Below are 27,843 nucleotides of genomic sequence, written 5' to 3'. Positions count from 1 at the left end.
CCAAGTGCACTGTGGTTGCTATAAGCTCTAGGGTCTCCTCATGTCCCCACAGCCTCTGTCTACCAGCAGACACACCACTGTCCTTGGGGATCTCACAGAGGGGATTTGAATTTTAAACCATCTCTCCCCGATGAAAGTCAAATACTTTGCCTCCTTAGAAAACGTCTGTCCTCTGCAACATTTTGTGTTGAAGCTGCAGTGAAAATGGTGGTGATGATGGTTGTGACGGTGTTGATGCCGCTGGTGGTGACGATGGCAGTAATAGTGGTGGTGACAATGGCAGTAATAGTGATGGTGCTGGTGCTGGTGGTGGTGGTGGTGGTGGTGCTGGTGGTGGTGGTGGTGGTGAATATAATGGCGTGATGGTGGTAGTAACGATGATGTTTTGAGCTGGAGACTTCCTTCTTGAAATTATCCACGCAGGCTGTCTATTTTCTCAAAGAAAGGTTTAAGAATTGTCTATGCATGCACATAAAAATTAACTCAAATGGATCAAATACCTAAACATAAGACTGAAGCTGAAAAATGCTTAGAGAGAAGCTTAGGCATAAATCTGCATGATCCTGGATTATGATCCAAGAAAATAATAGGCGAATTGTATGAGGGCAGAATTTAAAAACCCGAATCTCAAATGAAACCATCACCAAGGTAAGAAGTCAAACCTCATACCAAAGAAATTGTTTGTAAATTTTATATCTTAAAAGAATGCTGCATCTCAAATATATAATGGATTGTCATTACCCAACAAAACAATGAATGACAGATAACCCAGTTTTGAAATGGACGAAGAATTTGAATAAAAATTTCTCCAAAAATATATGTAAAGTGGCAAATAAACATGCATGGGCAAGGACTCAAGAGCGTTAGTCAGTGGGAAGAGGAAACACAGCCACTATGAGAAAGTCTTCCATCCACCAGGGTGATTATAATAAAAAATATTAAATAATAGCAATTATTAAGGAAGGAATAGAAAAACTATAAAATTGTGCTGGTGCCTTGAAACACGGTTTGGCAGTTCAATCTGCTAAACACAGAACTGCCGTATGACCCAGCGATCCTGCTCCTGGTTCACAGTTCGATCTGCTAAACACAGAACTGCCATATGACCTAGCAATTCCACTCCTGGTTAATAGCCAAGAAGTTTTAAAAATAGAAATCCGGATCTTGAGAGAAGACCCACTGTTCTTCCAGAGGACTAGAATTTCCTTTCCAACCTCTGGCCACTCACAATGACCTATAAATCCAGCGCCACGGAATCCAACTTCCTCTTCCATCTCTGAGGACACAACACACACATACACACAGACAGACACACAAATAATCAAATAAATCTTAAAAACATAAAGGTCCACACCAAAAAGACCGCAAAATATTCACAAGAATAATTTTGTGAATAATAACTCACATCTTATTATGAATAATTGAAGCAGCACAGGTACCAACTAAACAGAACCCAGTAAATCCGTATGATGGACCTTAGCCATGAAAAGAAATGAATCTCTGATTCAAAATTAAATATTTATGAGCTGGATGGTCATTTTGATGAGTGAAAGAACCCAGATCCAAAAGGCCACATAGTTTATTATTGTACTCATATGAAGTGTTCAAAATAGGCAAATCCATCAAGGCAGACTAGGTTAGTGATTACGCAGCTGGGGAAGGAGTAACGAGCATCTAACCACTTGGCTTCCTTTGCAGGCAGTAAAGAGACTCTGAAATTAGATATAGTAAAGATAACACAACCCTTTAGACACACCAAGAGGAGATGGATGATGGACTTCAAAAAGGGGGAGGGCTGGGAGATGGATCAGTGGGCCGAGCGCCTGCCACACAAGAGTGAGAGCCTATGTTTGGGTCTTCAAAAGCCACTCAAAACCAGCACAGTAGCTCACCTGTGTCTTGTGTGCACACACAACACATGCACACACAGACAAAGAGAGACAGAGAGAGAGAAACAGAGATTTTGTAGAGTGTATTTTGATTTAAAACTTTGTATTTGCTGAATGAATGTGATAACTGACATGAAGATCACAGAAAAGACCATACTGGGCTTCGTTCAGAGATTGACAGTTGCTTCCTATTTCAGAAATTACCCACAAGCCATTGCAGTAACATTTGAGTCACCAATATCCCACACCTTAATCAAGTGATCAAGTTCAGGTCCTCCATTCTACTGTGCTTGAGCATTTACCACTTGGAGAACGTGTTTACTATAAACTAGTTGCCTGCTAGTGCTGTATGATATTTTGATTGCGTTCTGGCAAACTGTGTTCTGTTTGGAGTCAGAGGGCAGAGCCAGCCACTAGCTGACTAAAATTAACCTTAGAGGTTTGGAGGAGACAGGAAGTAGTAAGGCAGGACTAGAAGATTTCGGACCTTGTAGACAGAAGAATGGAAAAGGTAGGAGGATTGTCGGCTGCTCCCTGCTCCTCTGATCTTTCTCCCGATTTTGTACTGATAAAGATTAAATAGATTAATACTTCATCTGGCACCCAAATTAGGGTGCCATGTCCTGTCCCGACTGCCTGCTCCCAAATAATCACTCAGAGGCTTAATATAAATTATAAATGTTAGGCCAATAGCTTAAGCTTATTACTAACTAGCCTTAACATTTTAAGTTAACCCATATTCTTTCTTTACCCTCTGCCACATGGCGGTAGATTTTTTTACCATGGCACGTTCATTTCCTGCTCCCCCTACATCCTCCTGGCAACTCCTCAGACTCTGTCCTTCCTCATCCCTCTCATTCTGGCTCTCCTATTCAACTATTGGCTGGTCAGCTTGTTTATTAAACCAATCATGGTGACATACGGTAACACAGTGTACAGAGGGCTATTCCATAGCATGCCAGCTTGTGGGCCATATTTGGCTTTCCCAGTTAATGACTATGGGTAAGTTATATTATCTGCATGTTTTACTTCAGGGTAGGGGTGCCCGTCACATGCGTAGTGTCGTGCTTCTTCACGCAAAGCTGCCATTGAGGCCTATAGAATGGAAGACCACCATGTTTTTAGATCAGTCCTTCATTACATGCACGCAGTCACAACCATTGTTTCACTGCAGTCCAGAGTCTCTGACTTTCTTCCTCTGTATATCATACTGCCAACAGGTGAAGCCACAGCAGCCCAGCTCTTAGCATTTTCCAAGACTAAAGCTTTCATTTGTTCAGCCTCTGCCCAGGAATTATATAGTCCTTGTGGAAAGTTTAGCAAACTTCCAGTTCATTCTATCACCCAGAGTCCTGGACCCCAGTGGGCTTCCATCACCCAGAGTCCTGGACCCCAGTGGGCCTGAGGGAAGTTGGTTTCAGCTGATTGGTCTAGGTACACTTTCTCCTCTGCTCCAGTTAAAAATGCAAACATGGAGGTCACTAGGGGACCGCTGTTTACTCTTGCAAGAGGCACTCATCATGTCTCTGTTCAGACTCAGTGCCTCTCCCCAGGATGCCAGGTGGAGCAAGCTGTTCACATTCTTAATTTATGCAATCATAACAAGTATTGCATTGGGGCATTTAAATAAATGTCCCTAGCTTAGACTCTATAAAAACTATGGTGAGCATCAAGGAGAGATGCAGTGAGGATTAGCCAGCCATTCAGAAGGCTGGCTTTGAGGCTGGGCTCATTCATGTCATCACTGACTGGGCCAGTTTCTCTATATGTAATGGTTAGTCCTGGCTGTCAGCTTGACTAGATCAGGAGTGGACTAAGAGATAAGTCACTGGGGCACACCTGTCAAAGATGTTCTTTTTTTTTTTTTTTTACTTTTTAATCTTCTCACAAATATTACATCTAGACCACAGTTTCCCCTCCCTCCCCTCCCCCTAGTCTCTTCCTTCACCTCCCCTCTCCCCCCAGATTCACCCCTCCATCTCCTCCCAGAAAAAAGCCTCCCAGGGTCATCAACCAAATAGGGCATGATATGCTACAATAATACCAGGCCCATACCGTCATATCAAAGGCGGATGAGGCAGCCAAGCAGCAGGAAAAGGGGTGAGAGGTTTTCTTGATTAGGTTAGTTGGCCTGGGAAGACCCATCCTAAATGTAGGCAGCACTTCCTATAGCAGCTAGATAAATGAAGGCCTCAGGGTCTCAGCCTCTTCAGCGTGGGGTCAGTCACTAGAGGACCACTCAAGCAGTTTGTGTAAGCCAATCTAACAAGCCCTTAATTATATATTCCTTCTTCAGGTCCTTCTTCTCTAGAGAGCCCTGGCTGATATACCCTCCACGTGCCTATTTTTTAATATAGAAAATAAAAATGTTTAAGTCTGTAGCTCCTAGGCTCACGACCATTGAGTGAGAACAGCTGTAAGGTACGTCTACTCATTCATTCTCGTGTCCCAAAAGCCACCTGGGTGGCAATGGGCCTTTGCTTGACCCCCCAAAACACCACCAAAGCACAGCTCACAGAACTCAGAGACTAAGACACAGATGCCAACGGTGGTGGCATACCTGGTCTGTCATGAGAAGTCTCTCAAGGAAAAGGGGAGTGTGCTATAAACATGTAACGTGGTGGGCTAAGCCACCCTCACTGCATTCAAAAGAGGTGTTCGAGCAAGGCTCGGGGTGATAGGCTGAGCTCTAACAAGCAATTACAAAAACTGGCCAAGCTGATTCTTGACCCCAGATGCACACATATGGCACAGAAGCTCCGTGGAAAACTGGAGAACAGTGTTCTGCTCTCATTTTTGACACTTTCTGGGTGATTCTCAGGCATCGCCAGGTTTGGGAATTAGAGAGCCAAGCAAGGAGTCAGGGAAACAAAGTAAGCAGAGTAAATCGCTCCTGAGAGGGCGCGGAGGTGGACAGAGCCTGCTACTCCTACAGCCCAACTATACTGACACCAGCATCTTCTGGAAGCTTCTCAGGAATGCAGAACTTTGGCATTCTAAGCTATGGAGACAAAACCCACAGTTTTACAATATGCACAGGTGTTTGTTGTTTTTTTTTAATTCCCACTAACACACCCAGAAGCACTGGGTACAGGGGACAAAATCGCCTTCAAGACCCCCGGTTTCCATGCTCACGTCCTCAGCACATATCTGAGTCCAGATAAATACATCAAGTAGATTGTTAGCTTATGGGAACTGCTAAGATTGATGCAATAACCTCTGACCTCCATTCACACACATGAGCACACACACAATAATGATAAATTTAGAAATTGTAAAATACAGTGCTACGTTTCATATCTCTTCTTTTTCAGTGGTGAGTTTTAAATCCAGGGCTTCATACGTGCGAGGCGAGTGCTCTGCCAAAATTACAGATGTTTCCATGTCCCTCATTCCTGCTCTCTTCATGCCACCATAAGAAACAATTTTTGCTTTCTTGAGCATTTCATGTATGAGTTCTGTTTTTACATCATTATCCCTCTTCTCCCTTCAACTCCTCCAGAAATTCTCAGCCTCTTTTTTTTTCAATTATTATAGTTACACACACTCATACTTATAAATATATAAATACCACCATTTAGTGGTCTTCATATTTATATGGTTTAGGGCTGGTTGCTTGATATTAGAAAACCAATTAGGAGGATGTCCCTAGGACTCAGAGGTCTCATTAATTGCATCATCCAGGCACAGCTGGGAGCAGGACCTTGTGAAGTTTCCCCATCCATGTTGGCACGTCAACTGGTGGTGTGATTTTTCTAGGAGTCTTGTTTAAACAACCATACTGATATTGCATAAAAGCAACTCTCCTGTCACATACAGAGGATACCATCTCACAGCAGACATCCTGGTCCGTGGCTTTTGGGATTCCCAAGCCCTCTTTCACCTTTAGATGTAGGGGTTGTGCTTGGATGTATCCGTTGGTGATAGGCACCCCACAGTCAGTTCTTTTCACTGACTACTTGTGAACTTCTGCAATGGTCTCTGTCTGTTGCAAAAAAAGTTCTTTGATATAAGACCTGTCTGTGGGCATAGGGTAAATATTCAGAAGGCAGTTAATCAAATACATATCCCTATGGTTTAGAAAAGCAGCATAGTGAAGCTAGGTTTATAGTGTCAGACATAATGTCTTGCCTACTGAGCAGGCTTTACGTCCAATTAGAGGGTCACTGATTGCTGCCAAGCTACAGATGCCACTATTGCACCTTTGAGGACACCTTGCCACGCTGGCCATGGGTGTGGATTAAAAGTGTCAAAGCTGGGTAAGACTCTTGTGGCTTTTCTCACTTGCCAGCTTGCACGGCAGCTTCTGCTATTATGAGAGTTAGCCTTGAAGCTTCTGGGTCGGTGCAGGTGGATTCCTGCAAGTCCTGTGCCCGAGGTGTGTGGTGTCATCAGCAATAGGGACTTATCCTCAAGTTCTGAAAGGCGACCCAGAGCAATAGAAATAGCTATAGTGTTTGAGGGATCTCTTGGACTCTCCTAACCAACAATTTGAAAGAACCGTGCCTGGTGCTGGGGTTTGTGTCAGACAGAAGCATTATTACCCCCAGTGGAGTAACTTCATTTAAATGTGTGTGTGTGAGTGTACATACATACATATAGACACAAGGAAATTCTGCTTAGCCATAAAGAAAAAATGAGATAATGAAAATTTCAGGTAAATTACACTGAGTAAAGCAACCAGACCCAGAAGGACAAACACCACGCGTTCTCTCTCATTTGTGGTTCCCAGATCTGCATCTTCTGAACCTATTTCTTATGGCTGATATCACGGTTCTGGATTCTGACATACCAGCAAGAGAGCAGCACTCACGCAGGTCAATCTGCCTTTCAAGCCACCAAGTTTGCAGTGCTCACAGAGGAATCAACAGCACGAGTGGCATGAACTCACAAACACCCTTTCTCTCCGGCTTTTCCCTGACCTGGAAGTCAGCCCTCCTTTCTCCAGCCACTTTCCACCAGGCTCTACTTTCCAGGTCACTGGAAACACAGGCATGCTCCTCATCCCCAAGTAACTCTAGATCCTTCCCAGTCTGTCTGGGAGCTGGGGAAGTGTCTTTGTCTCTAGACACGAGCGATCACTTTCTGTGATTAGCTGGCTACTATCTTAAAAGTAAAGGTCTTCCTTCTCTTCTGATGCCAAAAGCGAGAGCGCAGGTACTTTATCCTGCGTGAATCAGAATTTGTGTTCCTTTTCTCTGTTTACGGCCATGATTAAAGCAAGGTTTCCAACTCAGGCAACTTCTAAGTCATTAAGGGAAGACAGAGGAAGGCTACTCACGTGTTGACTATAGCAGGCTTCTGGGTACAGGACACTCATTTGGTCTGTTTGGAAGGGAGCTTAAAAAAAGAGAAGAGTCCCCACAAACTATTGTATGGCCTTTTTCAGGAATATTAATATTATCCAGCACAAACCTAACAGAAAGAAGATCTCTCTCTTGACAAGGGAGAGGAAAACTAAAGGAACCACTTTGGGAAGGATATGAATTTAGCAATTTAGTCAAATTAGTCAAAGTCTATTTTGATAATATAATATATAGCTGTTTCCAGTGAAGCTAGATTGGAGCAGGCCAAAGGACGAATGACAAGAGGAAAGATGCAGCCAAGAACAGCCAGAGATGAGCCCTTAGGGTATTTCGGCATGTTTTAATGTCAGTTTGGCCAGTAAACAGAGCCGCCTCACAGCCCCACACACATCTGCCACAGCACGCTCTTCTACTGTTACCGCATTAATAATGGAGGAAGGGAAAGAGACGGTTGGATAGGGCGAGAGAGGAAAGATATGATTTCACATCCCTTTGGAAAGAGACGAGGAGCCAGGAGAGAGGACTGCAGGGGGCAAAGGACAGACACTGCTAGTGGGCAGAGCATGTGGCTCTAGAAGCCATGGCCTGGTTCTTCTGGATTCTAACTCTGGAAGCTTGGATCCATCCTCCAGCTCTCCCAGTGTTCAGGGTCTTCTTCTAAGGATGCCAACATCTTTCTGACATCATCTCTGCAGCTTTGTTCTCCACTGGAAGAGCCACTGGCCACGCATGGCTATATAAATTTATATTACAGGCATACTTCATCACATTGGGCTTTGCCTTAATGCACTTCATGAACATTGTATTGTTGGTGGATGGTATATTGTACAAGCATATTCATGTGTGCATGCTAGTGCATGCATGTTCATGCCTGTATGTGTGTAGGGTATATGTGTGCATGCACGTTCATGTGTGTGTGTGTTCATGTACATGAGTGTGTGTGTGTGTGTATGGAAGAGCAGACACCAAAGGTCAAAGTGTATCTTCCTCAGTCTTTCTCTAACTTATTTAATCTAGAGCTCTGCTTTCCCTGCACTGGATTATAAGCACACCGCCATGTCCAGTTTTTACACAGGTACTGGGGATTGAACTGAGGTCCTCACGCTTGTGCAGCAAGTGAGCCATCTCTCCAGCTCCTCCCCACAGAAGGGGTTCTAGCAACTCTGCCTCTAGCAAGTCCACTGGCACCATTTGTTTCTGTAGTTTCATTAGCTGTTGCTTTTTTAAAGAAATTAATTAGGGTGTATGCAATTTTAAGCATAAGATTATTGCATTCTTATTCTATAAAATCATATATACATAACTTTTATCTATACAAACAATTCATGCTAATTTTATTGCAATGTCTCCGTTGCAATATTCACTTGTATCACAGTGGTCTTGAACTAAACCCAACAGTATCTCTGAGGCATATCTTGCAATTGAAATTAAGTAAAATTGCAAATCCCATTTTCAGTAGCACTAGCCACATATCAAGTGCTTAATAGCCACATGTGGTTAGTGACAGCCATCCTGGATAGCATGGAAATTTTTTCTTCATCCTGGAATGTCTGAGGACCTAGAACCTCATACCACTGTATAGTTCATACCCCATCCAGTCTTTGGGAGCTGCAAGACTTCCAGCCTGTGCCCGGACTGTTCTGTATCTTAGTGTCTTCATCTTTAATTTGAGTGATAAAAACAATAGCTCTTCTAGAGTTATTGGAAGTATTGTGCACATGTGTATACATTTGTGTATGCAAGCATGTGTGCACAAGTGCATTCATGTGTGTGTGTGCATGGGTGTGTGTGTGTGTGTGTGTGTATGTGTGTGTGTGTTTATAGTAAACATCTTCCAAAGTAACGCTGAGCACACCTAAGATACGAACAGCATCTGGTACATAGACGTCAAATACATCTACCTCAAATGAACCAAGACAGAAGACCAGGAGGCACGGCCCTCTTTTTTAAGCACCATGGCTTGCATTTCAGATGTGTCACCACAAACCTCTCCAATTTTCACCTCACAAAGGACAGTGTCTTCCAGTCTGTCTCAGCTCTTCATTTTCTTGCCACAGAATGTGAGGTTCAGACTTTAGAGTAATGAGATATTTTAGTTCTGTGATGTGTCCCAAAACCAGTTCATCCACTTTTTCCTTTTTTAGTTTGGGGATTTCTATCTAAATGAATTGTAGACAGAAGTTACTGTCCTGCCTGGTCCCACAGCCATTCAGTCACAAAGAAACACACAGAGGTTTCTATTAGTTATAATTGAGTCTATTAGCTCAAGCTTATTATCAACTAGCTCTTACAACTTAAATTAACCAATAATCTTTGTCTATGTTAGCCACATGGCTTGGTATCTTTTATCAGTGAGGCATTCTAATCTTGCTTCCTCTGTGTCTGGCTGGTGACTGACTCTCTTCATTTCCCCTTCCCAGAATTCTCCTAGTCTGATTGCTCCACCTATACTTCCTGCCTGGCTACTGGCCAACCAGCATTTTATTAAACCAATACAAGTAACGAATCTTTACAGTGTACAAAAACATTATCCCACAGCGATAAATGGAGAAGAGGTGGACCCAAAACACAGGCAGGGAGAACTGAGCCCACAGCTCATTAAGCATTTCCAGAACCAGGCTTCAAACACAGAAGCTCATTTGTTGGAATGTTTGGAATGCTTTTAGTTGTCAAGATACAAGTTGCAGTTTGGCATGTCCTCCTTCCCATTCCTCGGCCCTAGGAAAACTGTTTCTTGAGGTGAGGGCCCAGAGCACATGTGTGCCTTTAATTGCCGAGTGCAGTAATGTGGGCTTATCTTGCACTGACCCTGGTGGTGCTCTACATGACCTTGACGTACAGAAGAGGCATGGTAGAATAGGGATGGGTGCACCTCTCTGGCTTGGCGTGAGCACTTTACACCTTCAACCTCAGCCTCACCCCTCAGACAGTCAGAGGAAGATGGTGGGGCTTTAGCTTTGGTTTCAGCAAAGCTATCCTAAGCATTGTGGGAAATGCTTATATATGGATACAGGCTCGCCTCTATGTTCACGTGACTCCATATACTGCATACACCATAGTGAAGGCTGGAAGTGACCCAACAGTGAGGCACTTGTCCCTATAATTGGAAAAAAATTAAAGGATCAAAGTACTCCCAAAACAGCAGCATGTGGTCTCTGTCCCCATGCACATGGACATGCACACACAACCATGGCTTTCAGAGCCCTGAGTAGAATATGAATCTTAGCTAACAAATGAGAGTGTCAAAAAGAGGACTTGATGGAGCTGAGAGCCAAACAGAAGCAACTGGTGCCTTCAGCTAACGGAGTCATGGCACACTGGAGGGACTGGTGACTGCCGAGGTACGCAGAACAAAACTGAAAGTGTGGCATCCCTGGAGTCATGGTGGCAGGGTGGTTGGTTACTTGTTTGTTTCATATCCTGTGGAGGATAGCCAGAATTCTTAGAGCACTCTGTGAATTTATACAAATTAGTCACCATGGGAGGCATCAACATGAAGAGAAAGAAAACCAGACTCTAAAACCCTGAAGTCCTGGGACTGGGGCAGATTCCATCCTCCCAGCGATGTTGTTGACCTGAACTTCAGGCAGCAGTGGAGAGTACAGCCCCTAAGCCAGTTTGCCAAGATGGAGATGCGTGGAAGCATAACTCCAAAAACAAAACATACGAATATCCTCTGGGGCCACGGCCAGGAGCAGGAACATGTATGCTATTCTTGGAGCCATCTGTGGTTTGTTTTAAATTAAATACAGATGCTTTTCTGCTCACTGTGAAGATACATCTCTGTGAAGCTTTCCTAAGTCAGCAACATTCCAAGTGAAAAATGCATTAAATACATCAAACCTACTGAACTGAGAAGCGTAGCGTGGCACGGCAGTACTCGAGAGTACCAGGATGTTCACCCTCGGTCGTGCGCACACCATGCTGCCCTGCAGAGCGGCACTGCTCTGAATGTCATCCCCAGGAGAATGTCAAAACGCAGTGACGCAAGTGTCGCCTTTGTATCATTTTAAAGTCAAACCACCACAAATCGGGGGTTACCATTTTTTCTCACGTTGTAGGAATTTCTACCAAGCACAGAGAAAAAGTGTGCATAGATCCCTCGTAATCCCAGAAATCCCCACTTTCAAGATGGTGTCGCCTTCCGAAGAAGACAGTGGAATTGGTTCACACTTTATGGCCAAATTCTAAGCCCTTTGCTGTAGATTTTTTCCATGTCAAGGATCTTGAGCGATTTTTCACATGCCAAAATGTTACTTTTTAGAATATTTTAATAGTTTCTTAATGTTTCATTCTCCTTGTGTGTCTTTGTGTGTCTGTGGGGGAGGGTTGTATTCATGTACGATCACAACATTTACGTGAAGGTCAAAGGACAAGCTAAGGTGTTCGTCCTCATTTTCCACCTCGTTGGAGACACTGTCTTTTGTTGCTCTCAGTGTGTATGACAGGCTAGCTGGTCCAGGGGCTTCTGGGGATTCTCCTCTCTGTGGCTCCCATCTCTCAAAGAATATTCTAAAAGCTAAACATGAACAGCATGCCTAAAATGCAGTGTATAACTTCATGATTTAAAAATATTTTAAATCCAAACTGTCAAAGCCTCCTGTTATTTTCTCCCCAATAAAAAAGAATAAAACAAACTACAGATTTTTAAAATGCCTTCTCTTCCACCCTGAGTACACTATGAATTATCAGGTTTTGCCACAATGATTGGATGAAAACCCAAAGTTTCCAAGGAGCTGTGTGGAGCATCTATTCAAAAACTGTAATTCTAAATTTAGCTAAATTTTAATATTTTAATATTAAATATTTTAACGTTTTAATTCTGTGTAATTCTTATTCAGGCTTCCCTTGACTTAGTGGATATAAAAAATAAAAGTCATATAGAAACAATTCATTTATAACTAGATGTAATTGTTCCCAGATAATTTTGTTTCTCAAAAGAAATTGTGGAGGCCTCTTAAAGGGAAGAAAGTTTTTTCATTTGTAAAATCTGGGACTTGAACCAGATGGGTTCTACTGTTGTGTATTCTCTGCATTGGTGCAGACTAGTTAGCAAAGCAACATCTTACATTGCAGAAGATGTCCCGAAATTGCAGAGATCATCACAAACTACTGTGGGAAATTACGTCTTCTATGAGGAAATGAACTTGTGCTCAATACTCCAAAGCCAGTCATGTGGAGAAACACACATGTGTCCTTTGCCTACTTTGCAGGAGTGCCTACTCGAACCACTGGAGAGTTAGCCAAGGTTATGCCGTCAAATTCACAGTCTAGAGGCAGAGACAGATAAGAAAAACACTGGCACTTAAATAAGTGTCCAAACAGGAAATTGACTTAATAATGAATGGAGAGATGGGTAGGTAGATAGATGGAAGAAAGAATGAATGGGTGGATGAGTGGGTGGATGGATGGATAGATGGATGGATGAATGAGCAATAGATAAATAAAAGATAGATAGATAGATAGATAGATAGATAGATAGATAGATAGATAGATAGAAGATAGATAGATAGATAGATAGATAGATAGATAGATAGATAGAAGATAGATAGATAGATAGATAGATAATACATGCATACATACATAGATGATACATAGATATACAGATATATAGCTGATACATAGATAGATACATAGACAGGCAGACATAGATAGACAGATAGATACAGAGAAAGAAAGAGAGGGAAGAAGAAGATGATGATGATGGGTAGATAATAAAGCACAGGGCACCGAGGAACACTTTCAGCTTAGATAGAGCTAAAATCACTGCAGAAGTAACATGTCAGCTGAGGTTGAAATACTGAGGGATAAACCATGCAAAGGCCCAGGGCAATAGATTCCAGAGACAGGAAATAAGGCTCAGGACATGGTAGAAAGAGGAATTCGCTGTGATTAAACCAAGAGAAGAGGTAGTAAGAGATGAACTCAGTAATGTAGCAGACGGAAAGCTATGTAGCGCCCCGAAGGCCATGGCAAGCACGTTCGTCCTTGTTTGTGAAGCAAAATCAGCAGAGAGACTGAAGAAGAAACCCTAGCCCTCAAGTGCTAGACAATCTTCACAAGACAATTTTAGAATGGAAGTTCCATAGGAAACCAGAGAACAGGAGGCTCTAGTGGTTGACATAACGTTTAATGACTGAGGAGTTGTAAACTGAGTCCCACAGGAACAGGGACGTGTGGGACTGGATTCAGTATACCATGAAAGGGCAATTAAACGGGAGAAAGAATCATAGTCTGGCAGGGAGACCAGCTAGCATCACACCGAGGTCACCTCACACCTGTCTCCCCAGTCAGCCTGCAAACCCTGGGAGGGAAAGACCCTGCTCTCAGGCTTTATCTGTGCACCTTGCATGTACAATGCCAGGAGCTTAACCAATATTTATAAAAACCCACTGAACCCAGCAAGGCAAACAGTGTGTATTGAGACAGTACAGGCCGGGAGCAAAGCGGGGTTGGGTATGGAAGAGCCAGCTTTTGTGGAGAACTCAAAGTTCATGGAGCATACATAATTTAAGATTCCTTTTATCTGGTTGTCGTTGGATCACAAAAACGGAAGGGGTCTGTCTCATTAAAATTATCAGGTTTCCAGTACTGGCTCTAGAAAGCTAGATTTTATTTTAATCTCATTTTATTTTTTGAGGATTAAGGAAGGAATCTCAAAAGGACAGGTGGTTAGACTCCATGACTGCCACATCCAGAGCATCTACAGGGAAGAGAGAGAAAAAGTTGTTTCCAGTGTGAACTCCAAACCCAGAGGTGCAAAGTCAGTCATCCAAATTCCAACGGCTGACTTGGGAGGGAGCTTCTATTTATAGAGAACCCAGACTGCAGGCATGGGGTGTATCTACTTGTGGGGTTCCCCCAAGCATCCACAGGGGTGTCAACTGATTACTACCAGGAACAAACACATTTAGAAGACTCCTGCCTGAGCTGTGTGTCCTCTTGACTCAGAAGAGGGGTGCTGATCAAGACCACGTCACTGGGAAGAGTTTTAAGAAACACTGCTGGCTGGCTCTCCTCCCTTCCCTTGGCTCCTATAAGGAAACAGAAACCCACTGAGCCCAGTGGGGCAAACAGTGTGTACTGAGAACAATAAACACTGGGGATTTGGGTCTGTTTTCCTTTTTGTAAGCAACGTCAGAAGCGAGGGAGATAGCTCAGCTGTAACTGCTTTCCTTGCAAGCCTGAGGGTCGGAGTTTGCTTCCACTGCACCAGCATAATGACAGTAACAAAGGTTGCTGTCATGGTGACTCATAATCCCAGTACTGGGAAGGCAGGGGCAGGCAGATCCCTAGGGCTTACTGGCCAGCCAGCCTAGCCTACTTGGCAAGTTCTAAGCTTCAGACCAATAAGAGATCTTGTTTAAAACAAACAAAGTAGATGGCACTTGAGGAATGGCAGCTGAGATCATCCTCTATGCTAGGGCATATATCACTTCCATGGCCCCCTGTCCTGTGCTGGCACACTTAACTTTTGAACTAGGAGCCCTTTATTCTTCCTCTTCCAGAAATAGCATTTAGTGACACAAGGTCCTCATAAGAAAGGCTGAGTTGGCTGTGATGGAACATGGCAGTAACCACGGCAGTGATGAGGGTGAGACCAGAGGACTCAGTTTAAGGCCAGCCTGGGCTACCCTTTAGAGCCGGAGGCAGAGTTTAGAGTGAATGCCAAGCATGCTCAGTGCCCTAAATCAGACACTGAGTGAGAAAGGAGGAGGAGAGAAGAAGAGAGAGGCAGGAAGTTTAGAGGAAGATGCCATACTGGTGATGTGGATGATGGAAGGACCACAAGTCGAGTTAAAGAGCTGACCTCCAAGTTCTTCAAGCTGGAAATGCAAAGGAGACAGACTTCTTTCTAGACGCATGAAGACTCAGAACTATAAACCGACGACCTCAGGTTGTTTTAGGTCACTGAGCATGTGTGAGAAGCAAGAGGGACCTCACATGGGAGTGTGTCCTGCTGGGTTTGTAACAGCATTTCTGCATAAGGTAGTGTTCAGTAAAGTCAACCCTTCCCACAGTATCTTAGGCGTCCAGTTGGTGTTTCTGACTTGGGTGTAAGGACGTGCTGAGATGTTCATGCAGCCCAAATGGGTATAAATTGGCTTCTGGAGTTCACTGACACTGAGGACACATGGTGTGAAGGTGCCAGTCTGGGTGGTTTGCTAACACAAATGTTCTCTGATTCCATTATATCAGAATGGCCAGTAGAAATCTCAAAAGGTGAAATCAGAATTTTGTGTAAAAGGCCACCGTAGGCATCACCTACAAATATACTTTGGAACTTACAATATTGCATTGTAATTACAAGTCGCTGTATCAAACGGGGCTTGCTAATGAAAAGTGGCTGCAGGGGGATAGATATTGCATTGATTGACATGATACGGAGTGGGTAGTTCAACCATGGCCATGCTAGGAAGGCTGAAAGCCTGCTTCCTAACCTACCTCTGAGTTTGGACACTTCCTGCAGAATCGCTGGTATTGAGCCCATGCAGAAGGGTCAAAGAAGCTGGAGTTAGATATCTGATGAAAGGAAGGAAGGAAGGAAGGGAGGGAGGGAGGGAGGGAGGGAGGGAGGGAGGGAGGGAGGGAGGGAGGAAGGGAGGGAGGGAGGGAAGGAAGATGGGAGGGAGGAAGGAGGGAGGGAGGAAGGAATAATAGAAGGGAGAGAGAGAGAGTGAGAGAGAGCCAGAAGGAAGGAAAAGGAAAAGGCAGGAGAGGAGGAGAGGAGTTTGGAGGACAGAGAGAGAAGACATATGGAGAAGCCCCCTGAGGGGAAGCGTTGTCTAATGAGTGGATACAGCCACACTGGGATGTAGAGGCTGCTGGGATCAAACATGCAACCTCCCGCACGCCCACTTCCCTAACACATTGCTAACTCTACCCATATTGATCAAGCCAGCAGACGGCAAGAGCTGTGGACAGGCAGTCCTAAGCTGCTTTCCAGCGGTAGGCCAGTGAGAAGATCCAGAGAACAGAGCTGCGGCCCTGAAGCCCCTTGGTGCCAATTTCTGATACTCTTTGTCTTATGGTAATTCACGTGCATGATAACCATTTTTAACTAGGTAACATAATAGGACTTCATTAAACACCTCTGCCGTGCTATCTAATACAGATTCCTAAATTCATTACAGTGGAATGGAAAGATAAAAGACATTCTGTTTGGTTTGTCTCTTCTGAAAGGTCTTCCAGGGAAATCTGGGAGATATTGGTCTTTTTTGTATTCTGGCTCTGTTACGACTGTTTCCGCAGTGAGTATCACATGACACCTCATAGTTCTAAGGTGATGTCAGGCTGTGGCCACACTCTGGGAAGCATGGTCTCAGCAGAGACCTTGTACTTGGAGCCCATGGTGGGAGAGAGAGAGCAACTGCCAGGCACTGGAGAACAGCAGCCCTCACTGCTTAAAGGCCAGGTCTCTAACCAAGCTTCTTGCTCTCCTGGAAGACAGCCAGGAACTCTCTTGAAACATTAGGATCATATCCTCTACCCTAGAGCACTGATGAACAGGCCCCATGGGAAACTCCTAAGTAGGATCACATCCTCCACCCTAGAGCACTGGTGAACAGGCCCCATAGGAAACTCCTAAGTAGGATCATATCCTCCACCCTAGAGCTCTGATGAACAGGCTCCGATGGGAAACTCCTAAGTAGGATCACATCCTCCACCCTAGAGCACTGGTGAACAGGCCCTATGGGAAACTCCTAAGTAGGAATGTTGTCCCAGACCACATAGAGATTAATTATCCTCAGCAGTTTTTCCCCCTTTGAGAATTGTTTACTTCAAGCAAACGAAGATAAACTAGCTATGTTTTGTTTTGTTCTGCTTAGTGTCTTGAGCTGATAAGCTTTTAGTTTAAGCTGTCCATTAGAGGAAATCGATGCTCACATCTTTATGGAATTCACTGTATTTGCTCAGGAGTGGATAAGGCAGACTCTCTTTAAGCTTAGAGGTGTCCGAGAGACAGACTGTTCATTCTTTGGTTGGGAATGGCAGGGACAGGAATTGGACTCAAAGAAAAATATGGAGTGGTGGTATAGACTTACAATCCCAAGGTCTGGGAGTGAAGGTGTTAGAGCAGCCTTGGTTTACATAGTGAGTTTGAAGTTAACCTGTGCTACATGAGACTTGATTGTATACATACATACATACATACATACATACATACATACATACATATACATACATACATACATAAAAAAGAAAAATACATTTATATGCCCCATATGTAGTGAGAGCTCTGAGACATTACCAATCACCAACCACACCCTCCTTTAGCAGAACACTGGCTCTCCTAGAGAATACACCCCACCCACCAAATTCAAGCTTGGTCAGATGTCTTTTTTGGTCAACAGCGAGTCAGGAAACAGGAAATATCAGGTGCAGATTCTTCCTTCGGTCTGGCTCCTGGTGTAAGACGGCTTTGTGTCACAGACTCATAGTCTAGATTTATTAAAAACCCACGGTTTTGAATAGATCCAGAGCAAGAGACACGTGCCATTGTGTAATCTATTGAAATCTGGAGCTGCTTTGTCGTCACTGCAGAAACTCACTAATCAGGCTCTGGGTTGGGGGCCCTGGTGGGTTGTTTTGTTTTGTTTTCCTTTTTTAATTCATTTTAGAAAGAAAGAAAGAAAGAAAGAAAGAAAGAAAGAAAGAAAGAAAGAAAGAAAGAAAGAAAGAAAGAGAAAGAAGGAAGGAAGGAAGGAAGGAAGGAAGGAAGGAAGGAAGGAAGGAAGGAAGGAAGGCAGGCAAACTAACTTTTTCCATTATACATACCAACCCAAGTTCCCACTCCCTCCCCTCCTCCCATTCCCACCTCACCCCCATCCAATCCTCAGAGAGGGTAAGGCACATTGCTTTTAACCTGTACTTTGTCTATTACATGTCAACCTTGGTGAGGAAGATTCTCCCGTCTTCCTCTTTGCCAAATGACTTCTTTCATATGCTAATTTTAGACTACAAATATTGATTTAATGTGCGTGTGTATATGTGTGGGGGTGTGTATACATGTCACTGCACATGTATGGAGACCAGAACTTGTGGGAGTCCATTCTCTCCTACTACCGGGTGTACCCTGGGGAACTGGAAGCCATTCGGTGCTATCATATGACCACACTCTCCACCCTAATCTCTTGCCATGATGAAGACGCACAGGGAGGGAGAAAGCTGTCCCTACAGGCTTGACTGAGCAGGTAACTTGAGTCCCTTGAGTAAATAGCGTACAGTGTGGTCTACAGTCAGGAGAAAACTTGGGCAGCTTCTGCAGAAAACATCCTGAATGAGGGCTGGGCAACAGGTCAAGGGCTCTCAGAGAGTTGAACATGGGCGTGAGTTCTGCAGAGGGCCCCAAAAGATCATTAGAGCCACAGCAGATGAAGTGTTGACAATGTGCACGCTTACCCTGAGGGCCTCACGCCTTTGGCCTCACGCCTTTCTTCCGTTCTGTCCCGCAGCTGTGAGCTACACACCACTATTACCCCACCTTAGAGATGGCGGAACTCAGGGGCAGAGCCAGGAAGGACAAATCTGGAATTCTGAAACATTAGTCAAGAGCCAGAACTCAGCGTCTCGGAAAATCAGTGCAGCTGGTAGGTTAGCGCTCGACCCTGAGATGTAGACGTTCAAGGGACCCCAGATGGTCCCTTAGACTTGCAGTCACCAAGCAGTACTTACCAAACCAGGCAGATTCACTCCTAGCTAAAATACCATTTGCCTGAGGACTGATTGGAAGGACTCTGTAGTGGTTGTTCTGGGCCAGCCACTCAAAAGGCTGCCTCTGTCGCTGCCCAAATGTGCCAGCAAAGACTGGACTATCTACCAGGAATGTCGTGAAAGAATTTACATAATCTTTAGGGTTTTTTTGTTTGTTTGTTTGTTTCATTTTGTGAAAGCAGGGTAGGAATGGGGTTTTGACTGCTTACTGTTTTGTCGGCTTAGCTTTCCTCCCCTCTCAGCCACCAAACAGAGGTTCCAACCTAACCTATTTATTGAGGGACCGCAGTCATTTTTGTCCTGAAACAAACCTGCCTTTAGCATCATCAGACTTGGAGCCATGAAGAGACAAGCACACCAGCAAAAGCAGACTGACTCCTCCCCGTGATAACTCTGAAGTATTTGAGAAAGATGCATTCAAGTGCTAGCGAAAGCACAACACGTCTTTATTGCTCATCTTGGAAAGACCACAGCCGTGAGTTTCAAAAACAACTCTTGCTGACTAACATAGCCTGTGGATCATGAATATGGATATCATCGGCAGTCACCTAGAAGCACGCTTCCTCTTCTACATTTTGTTCTCTCCAGGAAATTTCCTACAAGAAAGGAAATATCCCTAAACTCCTGTTCATTTCAAGCAAACAAGAGCTCACAGGAATTGCCTAGAGTTTGAAATTAATCTAGGAAGAAATCTTGCACCTTCACCCTTGTTCTAACTAATTATCCATGTTTTCACTACAGTTTCTTGTAACCAAGAGTTCGGAATGCAAATAGAAGCTGTTGTCTCCCTGATGCATCTGCGCGTCTGTTTGGTGGCTCTGGTGTTCTTTCAGCAGGTCTGACCAGGACAAGTCTCCCAGGGTGCAAATGCAGACAGTGTAAAACATGCAGCCCTTGCTGTCACAGAAGGGCTGCCAAGAGACCCCACCAACCCACCCAGAACAGAATAGAACACAGCGAGGTCATGGTGACTACCCCCACCCTGTGGCATACATACATAACGCATCACTATGCCTGGCCTGACGCTTTGGGCTTCAACCTTACTTTTTGTCTGCCTGTCTGTCTGTTTGTTTAAAATCCCTATATATAATCATACCTCCAGAAAATTTAACCGAAATTCTAGGGTGTATCACAGGCCTCCAGAGTATCTGCAAACTCCCTGGTAATCCCAATGTACAGTCTAGAGTCACCGCAAAGGGTTCTGAAGATGGAAAGGCACACAAACACCCCTCAAAGCCCTGGGAATGGCGCTGTCTGTGTTTATATGTGGTCACAGACCTTTTCCTCAGCTTTTCCAATAGTGGTTGAATTGTTCTTTGCCTGCTAATCTCTCTCTGCAGCAGCCCAACGCCCCACTCGCTTCTACACTTCTGTCCACCCCATTGCTGACAAAAAGGACTTGATAATTTTTCAACTAAATGTAGAGTCCTGAGTGGCCAGCCACCATGGTAATAGAAAGAGCATTGACATGGCTTCTGAAGTCTCCTTCTAGCTCAGCATAGACAGTTGTTCTCAACTGTGGGTCACAACTCCTTGGAGAGTAGAATCGCCCTTTTACAGGAACCGCCTAAGACAATCAGAAAACACGTCTATTTACATTACAATTCATAACAGTAGCAAAATAATAGTCACAAAATAGCAATAAAAAATAAAAAATAATTTTATAGTTGAGAGTCAGTACAACATGAGGACCCGTATTAAAGGGCCGCAGCATTAGGAAGGTTGAGAGCCACTGGCATAGGATTAGTTTATCCAGGGCACCTCAAGAGAGAAGCAGGCTGAGCTGTAAGTACAGTGCTCCTTCAGCCTGGGAAAATAGGACTTGGGGTCACCTGGGAAGAGTACGTCTGGGATTAGGGTGAGCTTCCTTGTGTGTAGTTCCCTGGCATGTAATTCACATGATTCCCAGGAGGACAGTCCAGTTAGGGGCATACAGTTCGGGAAGGTTAGCGAGAGCCTCACACATGGCATTTCCACTAGCGCAGTCTCTGCCATGCAAATGAGGGTCATGTAAATCAGAGTTATGCAAATAAGGATAGTCCTGACTAATTAAAGTTCAGTCCTGTTCAAAGGGTGAGGTCACCTGTCAGTCACCTGACTTTGGGTTTCAACTCTGTAGTGTAAGTGACAGAACTCTGTAGCCAACAGTTTGAGTGATTACTACAGATCTTGCCTGAATTGTGCTTGTAAAAATTCACAAGCAGGGATTTGCTCCACCTCTGGGTCTCTTGCAAATGGCCTCCCCTTCATGCTAAACTTTGCATAGCAGCTACAATGACGTTGCAAAGAAGCCATGATCCCATGGTACCCACTGAATGAAGCCTCCCAGTAGCTCCACGAGGCCTTTAAAGTCAAATTCACACCACAGATCTTTTGCCAGACTGTCTGATTCGTGTGCATTTTCATCAGGACAGTCAGGAATGCTGCCACCAGCCCTGCAAGGGCATATGGCAAGCTCCGTACCACTCTTGAGAAGGCTGTGCCTTTGGGCAGGCTTCTGCACCTTTCCTGCCTCCCTTGTCTCCTCTGCAAAGGTTCGTGCTAGGTTGCTGCTGCTGTTCACCTAACTCATTCATGGCACTCAGATCTTTCTCCTCACTCTACCAAGAACTTCCCTGATCCTGGGCACAGCCCCCAATGCCGGGTCTCCAGAGAACTTCCCACCCCTGAAACTCTTAGTTTTATTTTTATTCATTTTTGAGAATTTCACACGAGTAGTGTGTTTACATAATTTCCATGTTCCCCTCTCCCTATCCCCATCCCCTCTCAAGTTTATGACCTCTTCTCTTATATTTTTTTGGTTGCGAGCCTAGGCTTTAACGGCTGAGCCATCTCTCTGGCCTCCTCTAATCATTAAAGAATTACATATATGTGCATGTGTGCATGCATAACCTACTGAGTCCACTTAGCATTGCTGGCATGTACACGTTTAAGACTGACCACTTGGGACTGGCTAGCCAACCAGGGGCTTTGTCCCTGGAGAAGATTCTTTCTCTCTCAGCAGCCATTGATTGCCTGTAGCTCTTCATCTGGGGCTGGGGCCTTGTGAAACTTCCCATCCACCTCGATATGTCAACTGGTGATGTCACTTCTGTTTTATTTCTTTCACAGTCTCTATTAGTTTGTTAAGGCTGCTGAACAGTGCCCCACCAATTAGACAGGAAGTAACACGGTGTACCACCAATTAGGCAGGAAGTAACATGGTACACCACCAGTTAGACAGGAAGTAACACGGTGCAGCACCAGTTAGGCAGGAAGTAACACAGTGCACCACCAATTAGGAAGTAATACAGTGTGCCACCAATTAGACAGGAAGTAACACGGTGCCCCACCAATTAGACAGGAAGTAATACAGTGTACCACCAATTAGGCAGGAAGTAACCAGTGCAGCACCAATCAGGTGTGAAGAGCAGCCTTGCCTCCACACTCATTTTCCTGTAAGACCACAACCAAAGTAGGACCCTGTGATCCATGGGTCCTATTGCTTCATTAATCAGGAAAGAAGACATGGAAAGATGAAGATGAAGAAGAGGAGAGAGGCTATGGATGGAGGGAAAGCATGATAAAGGAAGAAAAATGAAGAACAGGAGAAGGGGGGAGTAGTGTATAAACTGATCACATGACTGCTCAAAGGTATGATTCAGGGGAAGGTTTTATTGTAGATTTGCAGAGAACATCCAGAGGCATCTGGAAGAGTGCAGAGCAGGGAGAGAAAGTAGTCGACTGAACATGGCAGAGTGGGCATGGGTATGGGTGGTTGGAGCCAGAGGACCAAGAGCAGAAGACAAAAGAGAAGGAACAAAGCCAAATTATCAGGGTTTTAAGGAGAGATGAAGAGCTAGGGGAGGGATGCCCGTGAGCTGAGAAGTTCAGAGTAAGGAACAGGAGGAGAAGAGCCAGGCGTCAGCATGACTCTGAAATGTGTAGCTGGTACTTGTGATACTGAGGGCGCCTGGAGACCACCACATGTTTGATATACTAACAGACACTACAGGTAGCCATGGAGATCGCCACGTGTTTGATAAACTAATAGACACTACAGGAAGCCTTTTATCTCTTCTGCCAAGGAAAAGGAAGTGGCTCCTTTGGTAGAGGGATTGGTTTCACAAGTTCCCAAAAAGTGCTGGTTTTTGTCTACTGGTCAGAATTTGGACCTGACAAGGAGGAAGGGCACTATATAGACACAAGGCTCCAGGAGAAAATTAAACCAAAAGATTGTCCCCAAACCCTGTGAACCAACCTCCTGCATTTCACCTAACTCTCCTGATTAGTCAGTGTTTTTGCAAAGCCTTCAAGAAGTGAGAAGCACAACATTATGTGATGAGTAGTATTAATTAAGTATATTAGCTAGGTGTCGTGACACACACCTGTAATCACAACACTCAGGACAAGAATGCAGGAGAATCACCAACTTTAAGACCAGGCACACTACCTAGCAAGACCCTGATCCAAAGCTAACAATAGCTACGGATTACGTTGGCAGGGACTTCTGTGTGTAAATAGCCTAGGGTTCCCAGTGCAGCTCTCAGACTCAATGTTGCACATCCTTCCAAATTTCTTTCTTGAATCCTATAGAGCTTCTGACTGCTAGAGAAAGTAGCCTCAAGGCATACGGGGGGGGGGGGCGCTACATCAGCGCTCTCCTACATCAGTCATCAACAAAGAAAATGCCTGCAGATTTGCCTCCCGGGCATTTTCTCCATTAAGGTTGCCTCTTCCCAGATGTCTCAATTTGTGTCCAGGTGACCAAAAAAACTATCCAGCGTATTAAGTGAAGACCCATTGTAGATACACCCACTCTCACAGCGAGCTAGTGACGACCCATTGTGGGCATGCACACTCTCACCAGCGAGCTAGTGAAGACCCACTGTGGGCATGCACACTCTCACCAGCGAGCTAGTGAAGACCCATTGTGGGCATGCACACTCTCACCAGCGAGCTAGTGAAGACCCATTGTGGGCATGCACACTCCCACCAGCCAGCTGTTAAAAGGGGCTGAGAGCAGCACAATCCCATGAACAGCATCGCTGGGGGAAACTCAGTCTCCCCAGATGGTGAACAAGCCCTGTTAAATTCCAAACATATCAAATTACAACCCCCATTTCACTTACTCTAGAGTTGATTTACTGGAAGTTTCAGTGTCTAGATATTTTAAGACCATCCAAAATATCCCGCATGCTGATACATCAGGCAGACTTTTAAGTTCAGTATTGAGGCTCAGATCACCATTGCCAAGATGCTTATATTCAAGAACCTCAAGGGAGATCTGCCAGAGATACATGCCACCATCCTGTGTGTTTTCACTGTTAGCCCAGCCCACCCCAGAGGTCAGCAGAATTCCTCACCGAATAATCTTCCAAAGCAAGAAAGTGCCCAAAACGTTTTCTGTTTTATTTGAAATTCAAATTCAAAACAGCTCCATAAGTGGCATGACCCCTCTTAAGAACCAGGGATCGAATTTTACATTCTATTGTTGTTGTTGTTTTTACAAATGAGGATGTTGTGTTCACAAAGTATACACCCAGCATCAAATCTTGACGGAGCCAAGTAAGAAGTACATAGGAGCTGAGGCAGCTGAGTGCTTCCTATGAACCAGGTCTCGTCCTCAGCTTCTTACATGCGTGCACTGACCTGCCATGGCATTAACAGCAAACAGATGACTTAGTTGCTGGAGCTGTTGGGTCAGAGCCTAGGCCCTGGCAGACCTAGGAACTAGGTTCAGCCGCCTGTCCTCAATAGGGACGGTGGCTTGAATGAAAAATGTCGCTCATAGGCTCATGTATTTAAGCATTTGCTTCCCAGCTGGTGGTTCTATTTGAGAGGATTGTAGAACTTTCAGGATGTGGAGCCTTGTTGGAGGAAGTACATCCATAGGCTCTGAGATTTTCTAGCTTCACCATACTCCTGTTCCTTCTCAGCTTCCCGTGTGTTATTGGAAGCACTGGTAGCCAGTTTCCTGCATCTGCTGCATGCTTTTCCCGCCTAATGCCATGTCATCCCCACCACGACTGACTTTACCCTGCTGTGGGATATTTCTTTATTCGGTATGAATATATGTCACTGTGATTTGCTTAATAAAGAAGCTGACTGGGCGACAGCTGGGCAGGAAGATATTGGGCAGGAGAGCCATGCTAGGAGAATGCTGGGAGAAGCGAGCAGAGTCAGAAGTCACAAGCAGACACAAGCAAGATGGCCATGCCTTGCTGAGGAAAGATACCAAGTCATGCAGCAAAGCATAGATTTAAAAAAAAAAAAATAAGCTAATTTAAATGTAAGAGTTAGTTAGTAATAAGCCTGAGCTATTAGCCAAATATTTGTAATTAGTATAAGCTCTGAGTGGTTATTTGGGAGCGACTGGCAGAACAGGAAAATTCCACCTACACCACCCCCCTGGAACTGTAAACCTTCATTCCCTGAGTTGCTTTCACCAGAAAGCAATAACAGAAAACTTACCAACTACAGGGGACAAGTGAAAAAGACAAACAAGTAGCTAAAAACAAAGGGAGAAACATTCGGTGTGGCAACACTGGAAGAAAACAAAAAGCTTGAAGCCCTCTTCCAATCCATCTTCAGGGTCCTCACATGAGCTATGGGTTTAACTAAAGGACTATTTGAAGGTATGCATAGTGGAGCAGCCCTTATTCATGATCCCAATACCAACATGCAGGTCTCAGTCTCTCTTGCGAGGTGTCAGAACCATGTGACATATCTTTCTAGGGAATGAACTCTCCCAGATGGCTCCAGGGCCCCAAACTTTTCCTTCTCCCAGCATGAGATTCCTAGAGAAAAATCTAATTTCTTGAAGTATGGTTGGAATTTGCAAAGAGAGGGAACACGCATCTTTTCAGAATTTCTTATTTCTGGTCAAGACTTTATTGGCCTGTGAACACCTATGACTGAAGCACAGAGACAGGAAATGGCTTACAGTGGATCTTATATTAAACCAGTCTCTGGGGTGATTATGAGATGCGGGGCAAGCTTCAGACCGTGATATGGGACTGGGAGGGAATTCAGAAGGGAGAACAGAGAGATGAAAAGTCCCCATGTTGTGAGCACAAAGGACATTCTCATTGCACCTGTTCAGAGCATATGTCCACTGTGTCTCCAAGTCATCCTTTCCCTCCCACTATTCTTATCTTCTTTCTTGTCTTTCTCTTGCAGACGTTCATGTTCAAGTCAAGACGGCTTTGGGTCCCAGTGGGCCTTTCTTAAAAGGACACACACTCATTGCTCCATGAGTTCAAGGGCCATCCACTAAGGCTTCTTTCTGTATTCGTTTTCCATCGTCAAACCTTCACCGCAACCCTACCTTTCGCGATGAGTGGCTTTCTGGCCTCCGTGGACCCCCGGCGGGTGCAGTGGGGGGCTGCCTGGTACGCAATGCACTCTCGGATCCTGCGCACCAAGCCAGTGGAGTCCATGCTAGAAGGAACCGGGACTACCACCGCGCATGGCACCAAGCTAGCCCAAGTGCTCACCACTGTGGACCTCATCTCTCTCGGAGTCGGCAGCTGCGTGGGCACTGGCATGTATGTGGTGTCTGGGCTGGTGGCCAAGGAAATGGCAGGACCTGGCGTGATAGTGTCCTTCATCATTGCTGCTGTTGCGTCCATACTATCAGGTGAGTGTCTAGGAGGCAGGGTTGCTTACTGACCTGCTTGGCCGCTCATTCCACTCTTGCAGAGTATCTATTGCAACATTTGTTTATTTATGTGCTGCGGGGGCACATGCCAGAGCCTGTGTGTGGTGGCCAGAAGACAATGTGTGGGAGTCGGTTCTCTCCTCCACCATATAGGTCCTGGAGATTGAACCCATGCTGACAGTGTGATCAGCAGACACCCTTCCAATGGAGCCACCTCCCCAGCCTCTTCTGGAATAGTGAGTAACGAGCTGCCCAAAGGGACTGTGAAGTGGCTTGTCTGCTTTTGTCTTCTCCAGTGCTAGGTAGTTAGAGGACTAGGTTTTGTAATTGTAATAGCTTCCATTTTCTGTGGTTTTCAGTACAAGCAACTATTGGTGCCCAGGCTTCTGGTCTCCCAACTTCTACCTGTTATGTTACTTTGTTTCTGCTTTAACACTTCCTTTCCCTGGAAGATGGGTTGGGTCTCCTAACAGGAGGAGCAGAGCGCAGGTCCAGTATAAAATAAAAGGCTGTGCAGAGTAGCAAAACAGCAAGTCAGTTACTCTGACATGACTGGTGTTTGATGAGCTCAAGCTGGCCCTGGGAGGCGGCAGCCACGTCAGGGAATCTGGGGCTGCTGAAGATATACAACGTTGTCCCCTCGGCAACCTCAGGGAACCCATCCCCTACAGGGAGGTCAGCAGCCTTTCTCTCCCTTGACTCCGGGTCAAACAGATAATTTAAAAGCAGGATGCCAAGACCTGCGTGTTGGTGATTTGTGGACCGGCTCTCCTACTGCCTTTCTTCCTTCACTTCATTTTCTTGAGAGTTGCAGGCCAGAGCATCTTCCCAGAGTGCCAGAAGTAGGTCAACAAACAACTTGAAAAAAAAAAGAGAGAAAGAAGAAGAAAAAAGAGAGAGGAGAGCATACTGATTCTTGGTAGCCATGGCAAAAATCATGAGACTCTGCTGGGCATGGGGAGGCCGATTGTATCAGTTGATGGCAGCGAGCCGTCGGGCTCTTCAACTGTTTCAGGACGGCAGTTCTAATGCAGGAAGTCTGTGACTTGCACAGCTCCACAAGAAAAGCCCTACGGTACCATACATCCTTATTAAATAGTAATATTTAGTCTCCATCCATGAAGGAGCAAGATAGCTGGCAAACAGCAAACCCAAAAGTATACTGGCACCTTTCATTTAGACTCAAAAGTATGCTGGCACTTTTCAGTTAGTAAGGAGAGATTCATCGGAACTGAGTCTCACAGTCAACGTGACCCATTCCTTTCCTGGAATCGCCCTTTCTTCTGCATGA

At 44.9% G+C, this 27,843-nt stretch overlaps 1 protein-coding gene across 2 annotated transcripts in view; it reads left to right on the top strand.

Moving 5' to 3' along the window:
- The window catches only part of Slc7a14 (solute carrier family 7 member 14), a 111,100-nt gene that overhangs the window by 29,726 nt on the left and 53,531 nt on the right, over positions 1 to 27,843 (top strand). For both annotated transcript variants that reach the window (XM_057757145.1, XM_057757146.1), the window contains exon 2: positions 26,072 to 26,531. In XM_057757145.1, coding sequence (XP_057613128.1) covers positions 26,228 to 26,531 — 304 coding nt within the window. In that variant the 5' untranslated portion in view covers positions 26,072 to 26,227. The remainder of the gene's footprint in view (positions 1 to 26,071; positions 26,532 to 27,843) is intronic.

Source organism: Chionomys nivalis, chromosome 24 (assembly GCF_950005125.1).
Source record: "Chionomys nivalis chromosome 24, mChiNiv1.1, whole genome shotgun sequence".
NCBI classification, from domain to species: Eukaryota; Metazoa; Chordata; class Mammalia; order Rodentia; family Cricetidae; genus Chionomys; species Chionomys nivalis.
Note: the sequence above shows the minus strand (reverse complement) of the source record. Positions and strands in the feature narration are given on the sequence as shown.